This window comes from Ostrinia nubilalis, chromosome 29 (genome assembly GCF_963855985.1).
Source record: "Ostrinia nubilalis chromosome 29, ilOstNubi1.1, whole genome shotgun sequence".
Classification (NCBI taxonomy): domain Eukaryota; kingdom Metazoa; phylum Arthropoda; class Insecta; order Lepidoptera; family Crambidae; genus Ostrinia; species Ostrinia nubilalis.
Window position 1 is genome coordinate 50,607 of NC_087116.1, and position 21,121 is coordinate 71,727.

The following is a 21,121-nucleotide window of genomic DNA, read 5'->3' on the forward strand; positions in this document are numbered from 1 at the left end:
GCTAGCGTGAGACGTCCACCAACAAGGTGGACCAACAACATAATATAGGTAGCAGGAAGGCGCTGGACGCAGGCCGCTATCGATCGATCAACATGGAAATCATTGGGGGAAGCCTATGTTCAGCAGTGGACGTCCTATAACTGAAATGATGATGATGATGAACTAGGGTTGCTCAGTGGTTTGTACTATGAACTAACTAGGGTTGCTCAGTGGTTTGTACTATGAACTACCTAGGGTTGCTCAGTGGTTTGTAATATGAACTAACTAGGGTTGCTCAGTGGTTTGTACTATAAAATAACTAGGGTTGCTCAGTGGTTAGTACTATGAACTAACTAGGGTTGCTCAGTGGTTTGTACTATGAACTAACTAGGGTTGCTCAGTGGTTTGTACTATGAACTAACTAGGGTTGCTCAGCGGTTAGTACTATGAACTTACTAGGGTTGCTCAGTGGTTTGTACTATGAACTACTAGGGTTGCTCAGTGGTTTGTACTATTATTTTATTTTATTTTATTTTATTTTATTTAGGATAACAAACAATTGTACAATTCAGATATGCAGTAAAGTTATACATCGACATTTAGTTATTGTACAACCCGCACCGCTATCCCCATCTTACAAACATGAACTTACTATGAACTAACTAGGGTTGATGATTCAGCTCACTAGTTTAAAGTACAAACTACACAAGTTTGCTTGCTAGGGTTGCTCAGTGGGATGTAGTTTGAAACTAGCCATATGCGTTTGACGAAACGCAAAAATGTTGTTCATTGTATGTAAATAAATGAATTGAATTGAATATTTTTCCTCAGGTACCCACAGTTGCTTAGCAGGCAACGCACAAGCTTTAGCCACGGTCACAGCCATCATAGATGGCACTGGAAGCGTCGGTGAGTGATTCAATATGTATTTATTTGTTTTGTTACGTAAGTAAGTCGAAACCGTTGAGTTATTTTTGATACGCAAAATAAGAGTCCAGATTGTATGGGGAGTCAATCTTGTGCAGTTGTTATAGGTGCGTTTTGCATAAATATAATTTGATTGTAACCGCGTAATATTCTTTAAAATTTCAACAACTTCACCCAATGCCTATGTAGCTTAGCGGTCAAAGTAGTCGCTCGGCAAGCAAAAAATCGTAGGTTCACTTTCCCCATGAAGCAATTCGATTATTTAACTTACTTGACTAATGCCCGTTGTCACCATCAATCCCTAATTTTAAGTGACCCCTATGTAAACAAAATTCCTGTTATTTCTTACCATAACCCCTATGGTACCCCACTTAAAAATTAGGGATTGATGGTGAAAACGGGCATTAATGTCCTATGTCCCCTAGATGGGGCAGAGGGCGTCTACAACTGTCTTCCATCGCATTCGGTCTTGAGCTTCGCGCTTGATCACGCTTGCCGATCTTCTTCGCCTCGTCTGCTACAGTGCGTCGCCAAGTTTGTCTAGGGCGGCCACGTTTGCGTTTTCCCATTATTATTATTATTAAAAGATTTTTTTAATATTATGTGTTTGACTATGCATTGTTTTGGGACAGGCGCGGCGCTGGGACCAATGTTGGCAGGCGTGGTATCGTCGACAGGCGACTGGTCGCGCGTGTTCTACATGCTCATCGCATGCGACGCGCTGGCGTTGCTCCTACTGCTCAGGTTAGTGCTGACGTCACAGCCGGGCGTGTGACGTCACAGTCAGGCGTGTGACGTCACAGTCAGGCGAGTGACGTCACAGTCAGGCGTGTGACGTCACACGTCAACAGGCGACTGGTCGCGCGTGTTCTACATGCTCATCGCCTGTGACGCGCTGGCGTTGCTGCTACTTCTCAGGTTAGTGCTGACGTCACAGTCAGGTGTGTGACGTCACACGTCGACAGGCGACTGGTCGCGCGTGTTCTACATGCTCATTGCATGCGACGCGCTCGCGCTACTACTACTGCTCAGGTCAGTGCTGACGTCACAGTCAGGCGTGTGACGTCACAGTCAGGCGTGTGACGTCACACGTCAACAGGCGACTGGTCGCGCGTGTTCTACATGCTCATTGCATGCGACGCGCTCGCGCTACTACTACTGCTCAGGTCAGTGCTGACGTCACAGTCAGGCGTGTGACGTCACACGTCAACAGGCGACTGGTCGCGCGTGTTCTACATGCTCATCGCCTGCGACGCGCTCGCGCTGCTACTACTGCTCAGGTAAAGACTCCTTCCCACGGCGATCCAGTTTGCAGGAACCAGTTATGCTTCAGCCACACCAACGCGTGCAGATCGCGCCGGCGATGGCGATCTGCACGCGTTGGTGTGGCTGAAGCATATCATCATCATCATCATCATCTCAGCCATAGGACGTCCACTGCTGAACATAGGCCTCCCCCAATGCTTTCTATGCTGCACGGTTGGTAGCGGCCTGCGTCCAGCGCCTTCCTGCTACCTTTATGATGTCGTCGGTCCACCTTGTGGGTGGACGTCCCAGCTGCGTTTTCCGATACGCGGCCTCCACTCCAGAACCTTGCTGCCCCATCGGCCGTCAGTTCTGCGTACTATGTGCCCTGCCCATTGCCACTTTAGCTTGCTAATCCGTCGGGCTATGTCAGCGTGAAGCATAGTAATGCAGTAATCCGCTGGCACTAAAATATGATAGTATTGAGGGATATGTTGGATACTTTGGTTCTCCTACCGATCTCCTGGTTTCTGATTCAATCACGAAGAAGAAACTTCGAGTATGCATGCTTCATCGTTCTTATGTGTATTTTATTTTATTTGGAAAAGTAATTAAGTATCACAATTTCCAACGAAAGAAACTCGATACTATCAAACTCCTACATATTTCTAGTTCAATTCGTTGCGAATTCCAAAACGAGGCCTTTTGAACACTCGTATGTTTCAATGTCTGTTTTATTTAAAACTAGCTTTTGCCCGCGGCTTCACCCGCGTGAAATTTAGTTTGTCACAGATCGTCATAAATTATAGTCTAGGTATATGTTATTCTGGGTTATAAACAATAATACTGTAACGTTTCATCAAAATGCGTTCAGTAGTTTTTGCGTGAAAGAGTAACAAACATCCAGACATCCAAACTTTCGCATTTATAATATTAGTAGGATTTATAATATTAGTAGGATAATGTGTGTCCCAAATTAATTTCATTCAATTTTTCTCTCTTACAGGATAGTGAAAGCTGAAATAGTGAAATATCGGCAAGAGAGGAGGCTAAACTCGTCACGAGTTGTGAGGATAGAATAACTTTCTTTTAAATCAATTTATTCCTTAACTTAATGAGTGTTTTACAAAACGACAGAATATTTGGATGACGTTATACACGGTGAATCGTGTGATTGATTTGATGGTCTGTGATTTCTATATTTTATTCACAAAATTGTGAATGACATTTGAATTTTTTTTTCTTTTGCGTAATTAAAAGCCAGAAGGCTTTTAAATATAGTCCGATTTTAATTTGAAACTATAAGGCTGGGTTGCACCATCTTACTTTAACTTTGACATACGTCAAAAATCTGTCGAGTTCCATACAAAAATCCCGGTTATCGTCATACTTACTGTGGAAGTTAGGTGGTGCAACTCAGCCTTAATATAGCGCTTAACTGAGTCTGTGATGGTATGGGAAGGGTCATCATCATCATCATCATCATCATCATATCAGCCATAGGACGTCCACTGCTGAACATAGGCCTCCCCCAATGCTTTCCTTGTTGCCCGGTTGGTAGCGGCCTGCGTCCAGCGCTTTCTGCTACCTTTATGATGTCACGGGAAGGGTGACATTGATATATTATGACGTAACCGAGCATACGAATCTGAAGGAGATCTGGGTCCCGATTGCGCTAATTTGTCTCCAATTCATTCGCGTTTCAACTCTAGTCCACACTCCATTTTCATTTCACCTATTTTTCCACTAAAACACAGCAAAAGTTCGTGAAGCGTTTGACTTGTGTTTGAGAAAAAGTAGCTTTCTTTCAGCTTTTACCCAAAGAAACAGTTGCGTTTCGTTTTCGTTTGAACTAGCCGTCAAAGCAACACTGCGATACAAAACTTGTGCAAACAGCTGAATTTCGTTCGTCGTCCATGAGCGATGAAGATGAAAATTTTGAGCGCAATCGGGACACTGAAATCTCGCTGACGTTTGACATCTCAAAAAGACCCTCCCGTACCCCCTTAGACCCCCTTAGACATAATGCACTTTTTGATCGAATCGAAAATCGAATCCGTCAAAACCCCATACAATAAAAGGGCTTTTCGACTGGTTTGCGATTAAAATTTGCACTTTGTCTAGACCCACTGAAATTCTAAAGTCTCGCTGACATTTGACGTCACCAAAACACCCTCCCGTGCCGCTCCCATACCTCAGGCACTAACTCAGGAAGCGGTAGACCAATAACTATTAACTTGATAGATCACAGAAAATTAGGCCAGTAAGAATCATTGAAAGTGACAATGAAAATGTCACTTTACTGATAAAAAAATATTATAGATGACCTAAACCAGAGTAAATACAAATGAGTAGGTCATTTAGCGGGGAGCCAGTCGTGGTTGCGCCGAATATTGTCAGTGTGTGCGTGCGCGCCGCATACGTATATTGGCGCGCTCACATACTAACCGCGCTCTGTGCGTTTCTATAAAGATGACCTACTCATTTGTATTTACTCTGCCTAAACTGAACTGTCCCACCAAACTCATTAACAGGGGGGCGCCACCATCGTTCTACTATTATAGTTTCCAACATGGCAAAAATCGGAACCAGCGATCCGGTATTGACGGTGGCGCCCCACTGTCAATGTCACGGATAGGACAGTTCAGTAAATTGGGTCTATATGATGATGAAATTTTAATGAGGACAGTAACGCTCACTGTCAAACCAGAGCGCAGTTTACTTAAGTATTATATTTAAAAATAATTTTAATGATTTGATTTCAATTACTTATTTAATATGTATTTTATTTAAATTCGTCTAGATTTTGAGTTATACAGTGTGAGTCACGTTAAAGTGTACATATGAAAATAGATGAAACTAGACCTATTTTTATCGACAAAAAAGAGGTCAAAAAATTTTTGAGATTTTTTTTAAATTTTTTATAGAATTTTTTTTCTTCCAATTACTTATTGTAAAGAAAACGTAATAACTTTTAAACTAAGCGGTATATCCTGATAAAATAAAAACAGTAATAATGCTAAATAACAGGCAATACTAAAAAAATACATAAAATACATAAAAAAAGGCCAACAAATAATAAAAAATTAAACTTTTTGAAAAAAATCTGCTTTTAAATTCGTGTTTTTTTGGTTATTTGATAAATTTCTCCAAAAAATGCCCCTATAACCGGTGGTTTTTATTGCTTTGTATTATTCTCTATCGTATTACCTTCGTAAAACGAAAAATCGCATGTCTCTATCCCTATCACAACGTTTGCAATGATCGTTTGAACTAAGCCTCTCCGGGCGCGCCATTCAACGCTTCGTTAACAACGAAACTGAAAATGGCTCTAGATTTGTTATTTTGATAAAGACAAGTTAGATTTCAAATAAAAACAAAAGATTTCAAAGTAAAATAAGCATTTTAGTTAAAATTAAAATTGTCTCTAACTGTAGCGGAGAAAAATGTTGTGGCAGGCCTTTGTTCAAACGATCATAGCAAATGTTGTAATAGGGATAGAGACATGCGATTTTTGGTTTTACGAAGGTAATACGATAGAAAATAATACAAAGTAATAAAAACCACCGGTTATAGGGGCATTTTTTGGAGAAATTTATCAAATAACCAAAAAAACACGAATTTAAAAGCAGATTTTTTTCAAAAAGTTTAATTTTTTATTATTTGTTGGCCTTTTTTATGTATTTTATGTATTTTTTTAGTATTGCCTGTTATTTAGCATTATTACTGTTTTTATTTTATCAGGATATACCGCTTAGTTTAAAAGTTATTACGTTTTCTTTACAATAAGTAATTGGAAGAAAAAAAATTCTATAAAAAATTTAAAAAAAATCTCAAAAATTTTTTGACCTCTTTTTTGTCGATAAAAATAGGTCTACTTTCATCTATTTTCATATGTACACTTTAACGTGACTCACACTGTATTGAAATGAATGAACGATACAGTTCGGGTTGTTCACTCATTCACTTATGTGACCACATACTTACTGCCTTTGCGACGCTCACAACGTAAACGTAATTTGAACTAGTGGGTAGCTCACTGGTTACCATAATTTGAACAGATGAACTAGTGAGTAGCTCACTGGTTACCATAATTTGAACAGGTGAACTAGTGGGTAGCTCACTGGTTACCATAATTTGAACAGGTGAACTAGTGGGTAGCTCAGTAGTTACCATAATTTGCACAGGTGAGCTAGTGGGTAGCTCACTGGTTACCATAATTTGAACAGGTGAACTAGTGGGTAGCTGATTGGTTACCATAATTTGAACAGGGGAACTAGTGGGTAACTGACTGGTTACCATAATTTGAACATTTGAACTAGTGGGTAGCTCACTGGTTACTATAATTTGAACAGGTGAACTAGCGCATAGCTCACTGGTTACCATAATTTAAAAATTTTATCTGGTAAACTGGAGGGTAGCTTACTGGTTAACATAATTGTTTGGCACGCGAAAAGTCATGTGTTCAGTCCGATCTGAGGCAATCGATCGTATTTTATAATTATTGACATTAAAGGAATCTCCATTTAAACAGGGATTTTTATAGTTTAGTCATTCCAATGCAGCCAGCATTGCGGCAATAATGTACGGGAGGACTACAGGACAAGCTAAACACAATGGTGTTTTATCGCGTTGTAATGAAGGCCAGTTTGCAAGAAAACTGCATAGTCGGATGTGCTGTCACCTAGGAAACATGTATTGCAGAACAACTTTCAAAACTTTGTCCAATCTCAGTCATAGATTTTGTCTTGTGATTTGTATAAATATCGAAATTAAACCAATCAAAATCCTGAAGCAATGCTTGACTGAAATTGAGTAAAGTTTTGAGCTTATTGGTTTGCAGGGTCAGGGTTCCCCACATTGTTATAGTCTGGTCTGTGAGCACGTAGAATTTTGTCCAATGACCTCAAGCTACATTACGCGCGAGCGATAAGGATGGGTAGCTAGGGGTCATTAGACAAAATTCCACGTGCTCACAGACCGGGCTTTAGTTGGCTGCGTACAACACCTGCATTTGTTTATATTCCTCAATGGTATCAAATAAATATTGTGCCACTCTCTAAACGAAAAAACGGTAACTGATAAACATCGTACTCAATTCCAAATTTAGAAATGACGACACTCGTGGTGGGCGTATTAGGCCATGGCCTCCACACCACTGAGCTACCATGGTGTGCCAGTTCAGTGGTCTACCATGGTAGCTCAGTGGTGTACCAGTTCAGTGGTCTACCATGGTAGCTCATTGGTTTGCCAGCTCAGTGGTCATGAGTCTACCATGGTAGCTCATTGGTTTGCCAGCTCTGTGGTCATGAGTTCTGATCTCCAGGGTTTACCCCTTAATTTATTGAGCCCTACCCTACCTACAGGTGCAGAAAATGACAATTTTAATTACGTACTGCTGAAGCGAAGGAAAGAAAATCTAGAATATTTTTGTTTAGCGAGTGGTTCAACAATTATATTGCTGCTATTTATGTCTTTATTTTTAAGTAGATAAATTGTTTTATCACGTGTGAATTCTTATTTCATTTTATGTTATTTCTATTGAATATGCTACATGATACAGTAAAAAGATTTTTGACTAATTTCTCCAGAAATTGTATGGATTATTATATGAATAACCAAAATGGTTTTATACTGTTTTATTTATATACAATCTATTTAATTTATTTAAAGCGTGTTGTTTTCAGTGTTTTATTTACAGACTAGAAAAAAATTAGGGAATGATTCAAAAACTTTTCGATTCGATCGCTGAGTGAAAACGCACACAGATGGAGTTACTTTAGATTTATAATACTGTATAGATTTACTGTGACTTATGTTTTACGACACTCAAAGGAATTGCAAAGTTGCCTACTTTCGTCTTCCTTGAATATCGCATATCCCTGGGCCACATACAGCGCGATAACATTCGAGCGACAGCGTAACGAAGCCCTTGCGACTATGCAAGCACCGAAGTATATGCGAATACTTGGTTACACATCGCTATAGCACGAATTTTCGGGTTACCGCGGTGTGTGTGTGGCCTAGGGGTTACTGAAAACAACAACCGGTATATTATTTTAATACTAGCCAATTTATATTGTATATAATGTACAAAACTAAGGTAGGGTTACTACATCAAATAAATCGTGTTTTCATATCGATTATTATGTTTTATTTCATAAATTATATTTACAATCATTGTAGTTTAGAATTACTCAATTTCTAATACATTTCTTCATCTCTGTCACACTTCAACAATGTGACAGAGAGAGATGATTAATAAATTATTGACTTGGCCATCGCACTAAATAATTTAATTTACACGTGTTTTCATGCGATGGCCAAGTCAATATATTTATGTAAAACGTTAAAGATTTCCTGGCCTGGACTTGGTATTACATGGATCTCACAACTTTTTACCGTAGAACAACTGAGTTGCGAGACTTGGTTTTTTTGACAAGTATTGTTTTTGATGGGATCTCATTTCTTTTTGTATTTTGTAGACAGCAGTTATGTATCTAGAAAACTGGACCGAAATTGAAAAATTTTACTCGACTTGGCGGTTGCACTACCGTGCCCCCAAATATCATTTCTTTTTGTATTTTGTAGACAGCAGTTATGTATCTAGAAAACTGGACCGAAATTGAAAAATTTTACTCGACTTGGCGGTTGCACTACCGTGCCCCCAAATATTTTAGTTTTTCCTTGATTCATACACCAAACACTACTTATATTCCAAAGAAGAACGGTCATCTGTGACCCAGGCCCGACAGAAACGAGACATACCTCAATTTTTTTGTCATGTCTTAATTAGTTAAATTATATATTTTTTATATTCGAAATCAATGTATAACACCAAAATATTACCCTTTGTTTTTGTTCAGGCGTTATACAAAAACTAATACAAAATGCCTATTTATCACCAAAATTGGTAAATGTATGTACCTAAATGTGTATTACAGCTGCTATGGAATGTATTTAAGTGACCTGGAGATACAGCCGGATTATACAGGGTGGAAACGATAAGTGATCTCACTCGATTATTTCTAAACTATACAAGATATCGAAAAACTAGTTACTGATTCTGAAAGTGCTTCACGAGCTCTTTCAAATGGTACCAAATAATATGTTACAGATTATAGAAGCTGGTAACATAGAATTTTTGGATTTTGTAACTTCTCGTTTCCACCCTGTATAATCCGGCTGTATCTCCAGGTCACCTAGATACATTCCATAGCAGCTGTAATAGACATTTAGGTACATACATATACCAATTTTGGTGATAAATAGGCATTTTGTATTAGTTTTTGTATAACGCCTGAACAAAAACAAAGGGTAATATTTTGGTGTTATACATCGATTTCAAATATAAAAAATTTATAATTTAACTAATTAAGACATGACAAAAAAACTGAGGTATGTCTCGTTTCTGTCGGGTCTGGGTTTTTTTTGTATGGGGCGTGACTGTTCTTCTTTGAAGCTTCTAGGTCTGCTAGAAGTGCCTTAGAGTTTTGATGATCGGTGAGTCAGTGAGTCAGTGAGTCAGTCAGTGAGTGACAAAATTAAGTAACTTTGACCCGTTATAATTCTTAAACTACTGGTTCAAATTGAATGAAATTTTAAATATACCGTGTCTTTACAATGCCTGCATAGCTAATGAAAATTCAGCCTTCTAGTTTTATCCACAACGAAGTTACAGACGGTCGAAAATGGCCTGAATTTGCTTCGAGAAAAGGATGGTACGGCCGTGCCGCTTTTTTGCTCGACTTGGTGGGGGCACTGCCGTGCCCCCAGATAGGGTAATTCTAGACTAAGAACATTAAAAGTACAGCTTATAAAATAAATTAATTAGCTATCATAGTAAGCCACATTTCATTGAATATTTCTAATGCATAGCATGTGTGCCTAAATGGACAAGATATTAGTAAGAACTAAAAGGGAATTATTTCAATCTGTCATTTCAAAATCACTGAAAGTCCTTTATAGCCAGGATCTACAATTTGACTGCAAATAACACAAGTAACAAATACTGATTTATTGTAATAAAGAAGGAAGAAAGTAAAGTGTCATCAGACCATCAACAAAATAAATAATCAAAAAAAATTAAGTTCAAAGCTGATGGTCAACTTCTCTCCAGTGTTTAGTATTAGACCTTAAGTTTTAGCCCAAATCTAATAAATAAATCAGTCAAGTTAGTAAAAGGAATGCTTAGTAGAGTTATTATAAACCTTTCAGTTATTATTTAGTGCATTATGGATGTCTTAATTTTGATTATCTGGCTGACAATAGGTATAGGACTCAAAATTAAATATTGAAGCAATTTAAGTAAATAAATTTTACAATTAAATAATCTTGCTGGCCTTTGCAACAATCCATACTACAACATATCAAGCAGTATCAGATATTTAATAGTGGCAATATCTGACATCAGTATGTCAGCCCTATAATGTTAACATTGCAATCCTCAGTTACAATTTATACTAGTCTTAAGCTCTTCCTAAAGGGACTATGAAGGAGAGCGAGTCTCCTGTGGGTCCCCAAGAGACCCTGTTTAGCTGGAAGACGGCCACCCAGGCTGCTAGTGCGATGGCCCACACCGCTGCGCCTGCTCCGCTCATCATCACATCTGTGGAAGAAACATTCATTATCATCATCATCATTTCAGCCATAGGACGTCCACTGCTGAACATAGGCCTCCCCCAATGCTTTCCATGTTGATCGATTGGTAGCGGCCTGCGTCCAGCGCTTCCCTGCTACCTTTACGATGTCGTCGGTCCACCTTGTAGGTGGAAGAAACATTATTTATCACGATTAAGAAAACTAATTAATGGCCATCAACCGGCCATTGTGGAAATTATTGTGGGAGGTGAGGAGAAAGTTGTGACTGAAATGATGATGATGAAGAAAATTTAGTTGTCACCATCAGGTCATTTAGTCTCCACTGCAGGAGGACGACTAAATTAGAGAAATTATTTATCAAAGGCAAATGGAGGACTAGATTTTATTTAATTTATGAAAATGATGTAGTGGACCAGTTAGTAGGTATAGATAGATGCAGACAGTGTATAATTAAATATTTTGTAAGTTTTTTGATTGCATTTTGATTTAGTAATTACTAAAATAAAGTTTTCAAGGTTTATTATTGGAAGGAAGGAGAAGGATTGGGTTGGTCAGCTTTCTGGCTTAGTCACGTACAAAGTTTAGTCTAGTTATTACCGAAAAAACAATTAAACACAAAGAGCAGTGTGTTATGTATTTCTACTTACATTTCCTAATTTGCTTCTGTTCATCGTATGGAGGCTTCACAAAAGCTTCTTTGAAGAACCACACCGCGTTCACAGCCCACACGAACGGCAGCAACAAGCATCCAACTGAAATTGATGATTTTTATAAACGAAATTGATGATTTTTATAAACGATTCTCGCACTGATAAAAACTTATGAGAAAATCGACAATTCACCTTTGAAATACCATCTGCATAGCTGTAATTTTCTGTCATTCGGGAGCCTGTTAAGATCCATAGTGATTTCTCAAGAATACAGATTGAGGATTAGCGTTTATTTAATTTAAATTAATAAAAATTAACAACAATCTCCAGATATTTTGGTGAAAATCGTGAAAATTTACATGCGAAATTTACGATTTATGAGCTGTCATTGTCAAAAGATACGTCATCCAGTGCCACATTCCTTTTTACACGTTTTTACCTAATCTACGTGAATTTTCCTTTTTGAAATTGTGACAAATATTGATAAATCAATTTTGTTTGATTTAATTTCCTTAAAACACTATACCAAAACTATATTTTAATAATATAGTTATTACTAATCAAGTAATAGTGCTTAATTTTAGTGATAGCAGTTGACATGAACGGCCCTTGCTGCGTGTAATGAAATCATTTGAAGAAACAACGATTCAACATACGCAGCAAAAAAGATTTAATTCTTACTTACCTTGCCTAAGAACAATTATAACAAATACACATTGATCAAATTAAAGCCATCTTTTATTGAAATCACAATGTTTGTTGTAAATATTCCTAAAAATAATTAATCAGAGCAAGTAATGTGTTTGTAGAATTTCGAATAAAATGCCCAATGGCTGTAAAGAAACGTTTATCGATACCGAAACAAAAATGGCGTAAATTGTTGAATGTCAATAGTGAAAATGTTTTAAAAAGTAAATAGAAATGTTATCGTCAATAATGTTTATGTTATTTAGTGTTATCGTCCTTACTTTCTCCCTGAGTTCAGGTATGTACCATAATTTAAGTCGATCTTGTTTATCAAAAATATTAAGGGGTTGTTCGAAGCGTGCGCTACGTTATGTTAGTTTTTTAAGATTTTAGCCTTTAAAAAGTCCTTGGCTGGCTGTTAACTGGAGTATATTAACGGTGGTAATAATGTGCGTACGAGGTTAAGTGTTCTTAACCGGTTTTATTGCCGAAACCCTCCAAAATGTACATGACCATTTTTTCTGTATGGTGTTATGTTTTGGTATCATAACGGGGGCCATAGGTATTTTTGCCATAAATCTGAATGAGCTTTCACTTTCGCGAACTTCTGCGCTGGTATTTGTAGAAAGTTATGTATAAAATTGGCACATAGGTACTTAAAGTTTGTTTATTTGTCTCTACAATGTTATAGGTATCAGTCAACATTGTAAAAAATATGCAAATTACTTGTTTTCCTGAATTAGTCAGTGAAAATCTTTCCATTTAGATCCTGAATGCACAGAAAATAAGTTAAATTGTTGCCTTTAACTTTGCTATGTCAGACCAATACTATTACATAGAGTCCCAATTAGAAAATCAATTTTCAAGGTACTTAATTACACATAATTATGTGAAATATTGAATTGTAAATGTAGTATTTCACATGCTAATGAAGTAGTAAAGTCTGAAATTTTGTTTTAGTCACACTATTTCAGTTGAAGAAGCCATGTAAATCCTACCAGAATAGAATTTTATTTATTGCTTTTTTGTGTACAGTTTGCAGGTGTTATAGGTATAAAATTGGGTACAACCGATTGCTCATATTAAGCATAGAATACTTATTTGTATGGATAACGCCACATCAAGATCATCCTTAAATTAAATGAGGTTTAAATAGCTTAATTTTTTTTTTCTTCCCAAGTAGGTAGTAAGACAAATACTGAGTCAATCAAGACATGGTATGACCTTTTGATTGTTCATCCAGCCAAAGCAATAAATCTTTGGACAGTTGTACCTAAGCGAATCATCATTGTCATTTCAGCCATAGGATGTCTACTGCTGAACATAGGCTAACTGGTTGGTAGCAGGCTGCATCCAGCGCCTTCCTGCTACCTTTATAAGTGAACTAGCAGCCCACCCTGGCTTCGCACCATTGCAATGGAATTTCTTGGCTTTTTTCTTCTGAAATATGCATGTTTTATACATATGAACCTTGTCTTGAATCACTCTTATCAATTTAAAAAAATGCATCAAAAGCCGTTGCGTAGTTTTAAAGATCAAAGCATACATATGGACAGACAGACAGGAAAGGGACATTGTTTTTAACATGTAGTGATGTTACTAAATAAATATTGTAATGTTGTCACCAGTCCAGTTTCATGTATTAACAATGAGAAACCTGAGAACTTTATCTCCAAAGTACATAACTCCACAAACATCTAATTAATTGAAAGTAATTTATGAATCACACCACAGCTGTATCCTTTATTTATGCAAAAGATAAGAGTCGGAAGGTCAATTATTGATTTTAATTATTGTTTCTCCATTTATAGGGCTTGTTTATGTTAATTATTGCTTGGTGCATACATATGCACATATTGAAATCATTATTTGTTACAAGATTCTTATTCCACCAAGTGATGCATCACAATATTTATGTGACACATTTTTTGTGTGGATTCTGATCTGATGTTTATGCATAAGGAGGCATAATATCAGGCATACATTACACAAACAAAACAATACTATTTTCCTTGTTAATAAAAGTCAATATGTTGAATTTGATACTTGACATCTGAATTAAAAATTCTTAATCGTGAAAATTTACCCGAAGGTAAACTGGTCGAGAATGCTTTAATGCATTAAGTTTGCCTTATGTTCAAATTTGTCATCATTTTAGTCTTGCTTGAATTCATTTCTAGACCTACTTCTCTGCTTCGGTCTGCTAAAGTTTGTATCATAGATTCCAATAATGTTGGGTCCTCTTCCAATAACACTTCACATCAATGGTCAAAAACTTGAATACATAGAGGATTATGTTTATCTAGGCCAGATAATATCGCCAAATAACCAAATGTCAAAAGAAATAGACAAAAGAATTGCGACAGGATGGAAAAAATACTGGGCTTTAAAAGAAATAATGAAAAGTAAGGAACTGGGTACCAGGATAAAACGGAAGACTTTTGACACCTGTATCTTGCCCTGCATCACTTATGGCTGCGAAACCTGGGCCTTGACAAAACGCCATAGGGACAAACTAGCAAGGTGTCAGAGAGGAATGGAAAGGAGCATGCTAGGATTGAAACTAATGGACAAGACCAGAAATACAGATATCAGGTGCAAAACGAAACTAACAGACATCCTGACACGCATCGATCAACTCAAATGGAGATGGGCGGGACATATGCTACGCTGTAACAAGGAGAAGTGGTGTAAACGGTTGACAGTGTGGTACCCAAGAGATGGCGCCAGAAGCCGAGGTCGCAAGGCTTTAAGATGGGAGGATGAATTGAGGTTGACCGCAGGACCTCTATGGATGAGAGTGGCGGAGGACAGAAGGCAATGGAAGGAGTTGGAGGAGGCCTTTGCCAATAGGCACACCGAAATCTTAGACATTTTGTGAAAGTTATTTTAAGTGAAGCATTTGTTCTATATAAGTGTTATCCTAAATTATTCCTAATTATTTATATTTATTTATTTATATTTCTACATTAACTAGCCTATATGATATTCACTCGATTCTCAACCCTATTTCCAGGGTCAGCAGAGATGCTCCTGCAGCAGCAGCCGTCCCTCTACCTGTACAGTCCGGGCGAGCTTGAATTCGCTGACGTCATCGTGAAGCAAGCTGGAGACAATCTCACGCTGATCTGCGAGCTGAAGGGCGAGACCGCGCCCGCTTACTACTGGAACTATTTGTCGTTCAACAATACTGTTATGGACAAGTGAGTAGTGTTATCATATCAGAGAGAAAGAGATGGATATTTGAGCTGGCTTACTCGTATAAAAGTCTTCAAATGAAACCACTTTTGACTTCTTTTTTGCTGTCAAAAGTGGTTTAAGAAAAGGCATTAGTCAAAACCACTTACTGGAAAAGTCAGTCAAAGTGAAATTGACCAAGGACATCAGTCAAAATCACTTGAAAGATTTTTGCAGTCAAAAGTCGTTTTGACTAATGCCTTTTGTCAAAACCACTTTCAACTGGAAATAATCAGTCAAAAGTGATATTGACTTAGGGCATCAGTTAATTAATATTGACTTATGGCATCAGTTAATTAATATCATTTTTGACAGATTTTTGCAATCATGTGGTTTTGACCGATTTTATGAGTTTTTACTGTAACACATACACTACTCATTCTAGCACGCACGCACTAATTGCACGCTCCTACAGTAAGTTTTTACTTGTCGGCCCGCCTCACGCTAGCATTTTGCCAGCTCTGACACCCTTAAAGCCTTAATAATCTGATGACGACATAAGAGCGCTTTCACATTTAGGCGATTTAGCAGCGCGACAAACGCGCTGCCGAAAATTTCATACTATGTGACAGTGGATGCATACCTTCACATTACAAAAACGCCGCTGCCGCGCCGCTGTCGCGTTTCTAACGCCCCAATGTGAAAACGCTCTTAGGGTTCTTACACACGAACAGCATTTTGCTGTCGACGCATGTAACTGCAGTCGACGTCAGAAGGCGACGGCTAGCTGTCGACATGCTGCCGACGTGCTGTCGACGCGTTCGCGGCTGCCGCCGGCAGGTGGCGACAGCTAGCCGCCTCCGCCATTTTGAAGGTCAACTGTCAGTAGTCCAGGAGCTTACACGCACACCTAATGAGTTCCGAACAAATTGATTCGGAATTGCTAAAAAATTAGTGCTGTCAAAAACAATGAAATAATATGGAACTCGAATTTAGAAGGCTACCATAATAAAACATTAAAAAATAGAGCATGGGCGTCGGTGTGTGTAGTCTCGTTCTCTATTCAATAACATTTCTTAAACCCACAATGACCGGTTCTTTCTCTTTCGTCGACGACGACGGAGTAAATGCAACAATAGTGTTTCTTCAATGAAATCCATTTTCAACTGGCTGGCTCCTGTACAAAGACGTACGCCGACACGGTCGTCGCAGCAAGCTGTCGACTCGTCGACGGCAGACGTCGACGTGTCGACAGCTTGCTGCGGGCACGTCGACGGCTAGCTGCCGACAAGTGACGGCGACTGCGGTCGCCTTTGCTGTCGTCAATGTGCTGCTCGTGTGTAAGAGCTCTTAGTAAATATAAATTAGTAGGTCATCTTCATAGAAACGCACCGAGCGCGGTTTAAACATTGAATTTTCGGATAGTTCCAGTTTATTGTTTAACCTATTATTCGTACCGTTTGAAAGAGCTCGTGAAGCACTTTCAGGATCAGTAACCAGTTTTTCGATATCTTGTATAGTTTAGAAATAATCGAGTGAGATCACTTATCGTTTCCACCCGTATGTGAGCGCGCGTAATTTAGCGTGGATTATTGGGAGTTGGGGGAGGCCTTTGTCCAGCAGTGGACGTCATTTGGCTGAAACGAAAGAACTAACGAATTGGGAGTTGCGCCGAATTTTGTCAGTGTGTGCGTGCGCGCCGCATACGTATTGGCGCGCTCACATACAAACCGCGCTCGGTGCGTTTCTATGAAGATGACCTACACATTTGTATTTATTCTGCTAAAGCATGGTCCGTGAGCACGTAGAATTTTGTCCAATGACCCCAAGCTACCCATCCTTATCGCTCGCGCGTAATTATGTTGCTGTCGCGCTCGCACACTCACTGCGGGTGCAGCAATATTGGACAAAATTCTACGTGCTCACGGACCAGGCTTTAATACGAACCCTTGTTTACATCCGCAGGCCGTACACCATAACCTCGAACAGCACCGGCAGCCAGCTGGTGAAGCTGGAGCTGAGCCCGCGCGACAGCGGCCGCGTCGTCTGCTCCGCGCCGCCCGCCAGCCGCGCCAAGCACGTGCTGGTGCAGCCGCCGCGTGAGTACCGCGTATACAGCTCGCGTGTATACAGCAGCTCGCGTGTATACAGCAGCTCGGGTGTATACAGCAGGCCACACCATAACCTCGAACAGCACCGGCAGCCAACTGATCAAGCTGGAGCTGAGCCCGCGCGACAGCGGCCGCGTCGTCTGCTCCGCGCCGCCCGCCAGCCGCGCCAAGCACGTGCTGGTGCAGCCGCCGCGTGAGTACCGCGTGTACAGCTCGCGTGTATACAGCAGCTCGCGTGTATACAGCTCGCGTGTATACAGCAGGCCACACCATAACCTCGAACAGCACCGGCAGCCAACTGATCAAGCTGGAGCTGAGCCCGCGCGACAGCGGCCGCGTCGTCTGCTCCGCGCCGCCCGCCAGCCGCGCCAAGCACGTGCTGGTGCAGCCGCCGCGTGAGTACCGTGTATACAGCAGCTCGGTGTATACAGCAGCTCGCGTGTATACAGCAGGCGCAGCAGCTCGGGCTGTATATTGCAGGCTACAGCAGGCCATATCACAGCTCAGACTGTATACAGCAAGCCGCATCACAGCTCAGGCTGTCTATAGCAGGCTCGACTAGTGCGTACAAGGCTTTAGAGGCATCTCTATATTTCTATGCCTATAGTCTGGTCCGGGAGCACGTAGAATTTTGTCCAATGACTCCAAGCTACCCATCCTTATCGCTCGCGCGTAATTATATTGCTGTCGCGACTGTGCGACGGGCGCCCGCAGTGAGTGTGCTGTGATAGAATAAATTACAACTGTCTACAGTATTTTTGCGCATGGGTTATGCATAGCTTATTTTTATTGCTTTATAACCTAGAAACAAGAATAACAACAAAAACTTATTCTGAATTTGCTTGCATATGTAAAAAATAGAAAAATTCATATCAATGAATGTATGAAACATGAACATAGAGATGATTCCATTTGTTGCCAAATTTTTTTTTTCTTTCTTTCTTTCATACTTTCTAATTATTAAAACATACCAAATATCCATTTAAGATTCATTCTCACAAGAGAAAATTTAAAATAGAGTCCAAATATTTATTAAAAATGAAAAGTTATAATTTCCTGTCATGTTCCATAGAAGATTTTTCTCATAAAAATCTAACCCTAACGTGCTTTCAGTATACTGGCCTTGGTAACGTCGTCTCTCAAATCCCACTATATTTTGATGAAAGCGTGCCCCTTGTTCTTGTGAGTAAGCCCCCACAATTATCTATAAATATATCCCAATGAGAATGTGACGTACATCTTTAGAGACATTCTACTATGAAGATGGAAAATTCAAATCGCCATAACTTCTTAAAAAGCAAATATTTTTGATTTGTAATCGCACTTTTTTATATAAATTTGCTTATATAATCAGAATATAATAAGTAAAATCCATGCGCAAAAAAAAAATTCTTTTTTTGTTGACCGGTGTTATTTGTGTTCCTAAAGCGACATCCTGTATAATACAAGTTTCCTCTTACAGACGCGGGCGCTAGCACGTGCGCGCACGGAGCATTCGCGTGCGGCGCGCGCTGCGTGCTCGCCATGTATGTTTGTGACGGGCGCCGCGACTGCGCGCACGGCGAGGACGAGGCGCCCATGCTGTGCGGCGAGCAGCCGTGTGCCCGTGAGTGGATTGTTTTAACGCTATCGTCTAACGCCAATCCCAAACTTATTTGAGACGCGAACCTTTTCGACTCCTCCAGTCAAGATTATTTATTTTATTGGTCGTATCGAGCAGTCTGGAATGCATTCTCTCAGCGGTCGCAGGTTTTTTATACTTAAAGTACACAGATGGCCCGCGCCCCCTTTGCCACTTTGGGAACCAATGGTCTAACACAGTCTTTCCCAAAGTGGGCGATAACGCCCCCTTGTGGGCGCTGCAGGTTTAAAGGGGGGCGGTAAGAGACCCAGAAAAAAAATCGGGACGTTGTGTAGAGGCTTGGGAGGCGTCATCTACTAGGAGGACTCTTAGACGTCGACTGAGCTCGACTCTTGACTACAAAAATGGGGGGCGCTAAAAAATAATTTATTCTCAAAGTGGGCAGTAGACTAATTAAGTTTGGGAACCACTGGTCTAACGGGATACAAACAAGACAGTCTTTATTATATTGTGGACTGAGGAGGACCTTTTGCTCCACTTGCTAAGTGTGAGTGAGACAAAGACAGGAGACAAACCCTGTAACGGTTGCGGTCTCACGTCTTGTTCTATTGTATCACTGTGCGGAAAACAGCCGTGTGCGCGTGGTTTTGATATCACTTTCACTTATTATAGGGTTTTTTCTAGTGGGGGTAACTGCCTATCAAGGACAATCTTCGAATCGATAGCCCAACATCTTGTAGCCTTAGGCCCAGTTTTTTGATTCATAGTTAAAATAACAAATCGTTAAATTTTGCTACTAATGGTTAAATGTTAACAAATAGTTAAAAAATGTACTAAAAGTCAAGCTAACCATTGTTCGAAAAACATTTTTTTCTGATATTTAACCACTTGTCATTTGACATCTGTCAAATTTGACTATTGGTTATTTTAACTACGAATCAAAAAACCGGGCCTTATTCACGTAACAAAACTTCAACGATAATAAAACACTGAATTGCGATACTTGCGATCCTATCGAGTAATCGTTCTATCAAAATGAAATGACCCTTTTGAATACGGATTTAGAACTGTTTTTCAATGGGACGACGTAACAAACAACGTTACTGATCTATCTGAAAAGCTAATAAACAGTGTTAACATAAATACCAAAACAAATAGGAAAATTATTATTATTATGGTAGTATAGGTTAATATACAGGGTGTCCCAAAAACAATGGATAACCCTGTAACCATCGGTAGGCCTCGCCATGGTCTCCCTAACATCCAATTTTGACCCCAGTAAAAATATCACCGTTTTCAAGATTTTCAAGTTTTTGTGCATTTTTAGAAAATTGCCATCTGCGATTACTTTTTCTCATACCATTTCTACAAATGAGGATACTTTTCAATCTAGTTTTTTTCCTTATCACAAGGGATAGTTGGGCTATCAAAGGAAAAGATTAAAGTTCAACAAACTAGTTTAAAAGTATGAAAATTTTAAGAAATTGCAGAGAAGAAGGAAAATTTAATTCATTGTCTTGCACTTTTGATCAGCCATCGTGTAAAAAAAATGTAGGAAGACCATCGTGCCCATTACCTTAAAAACTTCCTTGGTTAATTGAGATTCTAAAAAGGTATCACAAGCCTATTTATTCTGTATTATTTTTATCTTATGGCTACTTGAATAGCAACTGGGATGAAAACTGCAAAAATGAGTTTTTCTCGTAATAGTTAAAGTAGGACTGCATAGTGGCATTAAATACAAATGGATAATTTTTAGCGTAGGAATTTTAATAAAGCAACATTTAATCATCATCATCATCATCATCATCATTTCAGCCATAGAACGTCCACTGCTGAACATAGGCCTGTACCCCAATGATTTTCATAATGACCGCTTGGTAGCGGCCTGCATCCAGCACCTTCCTGCTTACCTTTATGAGGTCGTCGGTCCACTTTGTAGGTGGACGTCCTACGATGCGCTTTCCGGTACGTAGACTCCACTTTAACCCTGCTGCCTCAGTTCTGCAAACTACTGTGCCCTGCCCATTGCCACTTCAGCTTGCTGATCCGTCGAGGTATGTCAGCGACTTTAGGTCGTTTACGGATCTCCTAATTTTTGATACGATTTCGTAAAGAAACCCGAGCATAGCCCCTTCCATAGCACGCTGTCCAAAAAATCC

At 39.4% G+C, this 21,121-nt stretch overlaps 3 protein-coding genes across 3 annotated transcripts in view; 2 read left to right on the forward strand and 1 right to left on the reverse strand.

Moving 5' to 3' along the window:
• Window positions 1–1,681, forward strand: part of LOC135085592 (glucose-6-phosphate exchanger SLC37A2) — a 32,931-nt gene extending 31,250 nt beyond the window's left edge. The window contains exons 13-14 of the mRNA XM_063980364.1: window positions 811–888; window positions 1,539–1,681. Coding sequence (XP_063836434.1) covers window positions 811–888; window positions 1,539–1,681 — 221 coding nt within the window. The remainder of the gene's footprint in view (window positions 1–810; window positions 889–1,538) is intronic.
• Window positions 1,682–9,893: 8,212 nt separating this feature from the next.
• On the reverse strand, window positions 9,894–11,797 carry LOC135085762 (gamma-secretase subunit pen-2). The gene is made up of 3 exons (XM_063980564.1): window positions 11,595–11,797; window positions 11,400–11,504; window positions 9,894–10,759 (listed from the first exon to the last, which is right to left on the reverse strand). Exons 1-3 carry the CDS (start codon window positions 11,653–11,655, stop codon window positions 10,620–10,622), a joined length of 306 nt encoding a protein of 101 aa, XP_063836634.1. The 5' UTR covers window positions 11,656–11,797; the 3' UTR covers window positions 9,894–10,619.
• Window positions 11,798–12,103: 306 nt separating this feature from the next.
• LOC135085593 (uncharacterized) lies at window positions 12,104–17,939 on the forward strand. Its single transcript, XM_063980365.1, has 4 exons — window positions 12,104–12,387; window positions 15,106–15,292; window positions 17,232–17,570; window positions 17,663–17,939. The coding sequence occupies exons 1-4, from the start codon at window positions 12,324–12,326 to the stop codon at window positions 17,937–17,939; spliced, it is 867 nt and encodes a 288-aa protein (XP_063836435.1). The 5' UTR covers window positions 12,104–12,323.
• The last annotated feature ends 3,182 nt before the right edge of the window (window positions 17,940–21,121 follow it).

Coding starts and splice junctions, on each gene's coding strand:
- LOC135085762 (XM_063980564.1), bottom strand. CDS start 11,655: ATGGATCTTAACAGGCTCCCGAATGACAGAAAATTACAGCTATGCAGA. Junction 11,505..11,594: donor ATGCAGATGGTATTTCAAAG/GTGAATTGTCGA, acceptor CATCAATTTCAG/TTGGATGCTTGTTGCTGCCG. Junction 10,760..11,399: donor ACAGAAGCAAATTAGGAAAT/GTAAGTAGAAAT, acceptor TTTCTTCCACAG/ATGTGATGATGAGCGGAGCA.
- LOC135085593 (XM_063980365.1), top strand. CDS start 12,324: ATGTTATCGTCAATAATGTTTATGTTATTTAGTGTTATCGTCCTTACT. Junction 15,293..17,231: donor AACAATACTGTTATGGACAA/GTGAGTAGTGTT, acceptor TTACATCCGCAG/GCCGTACACCATAACCTCGA. Junction 17,571..17,662: donor CGTGCTGGTGCAGCCGCCGC/GTGAGTACCGCG, acceptor AACCTCGAACAG/CACCGGCAGCCAACTGATCA.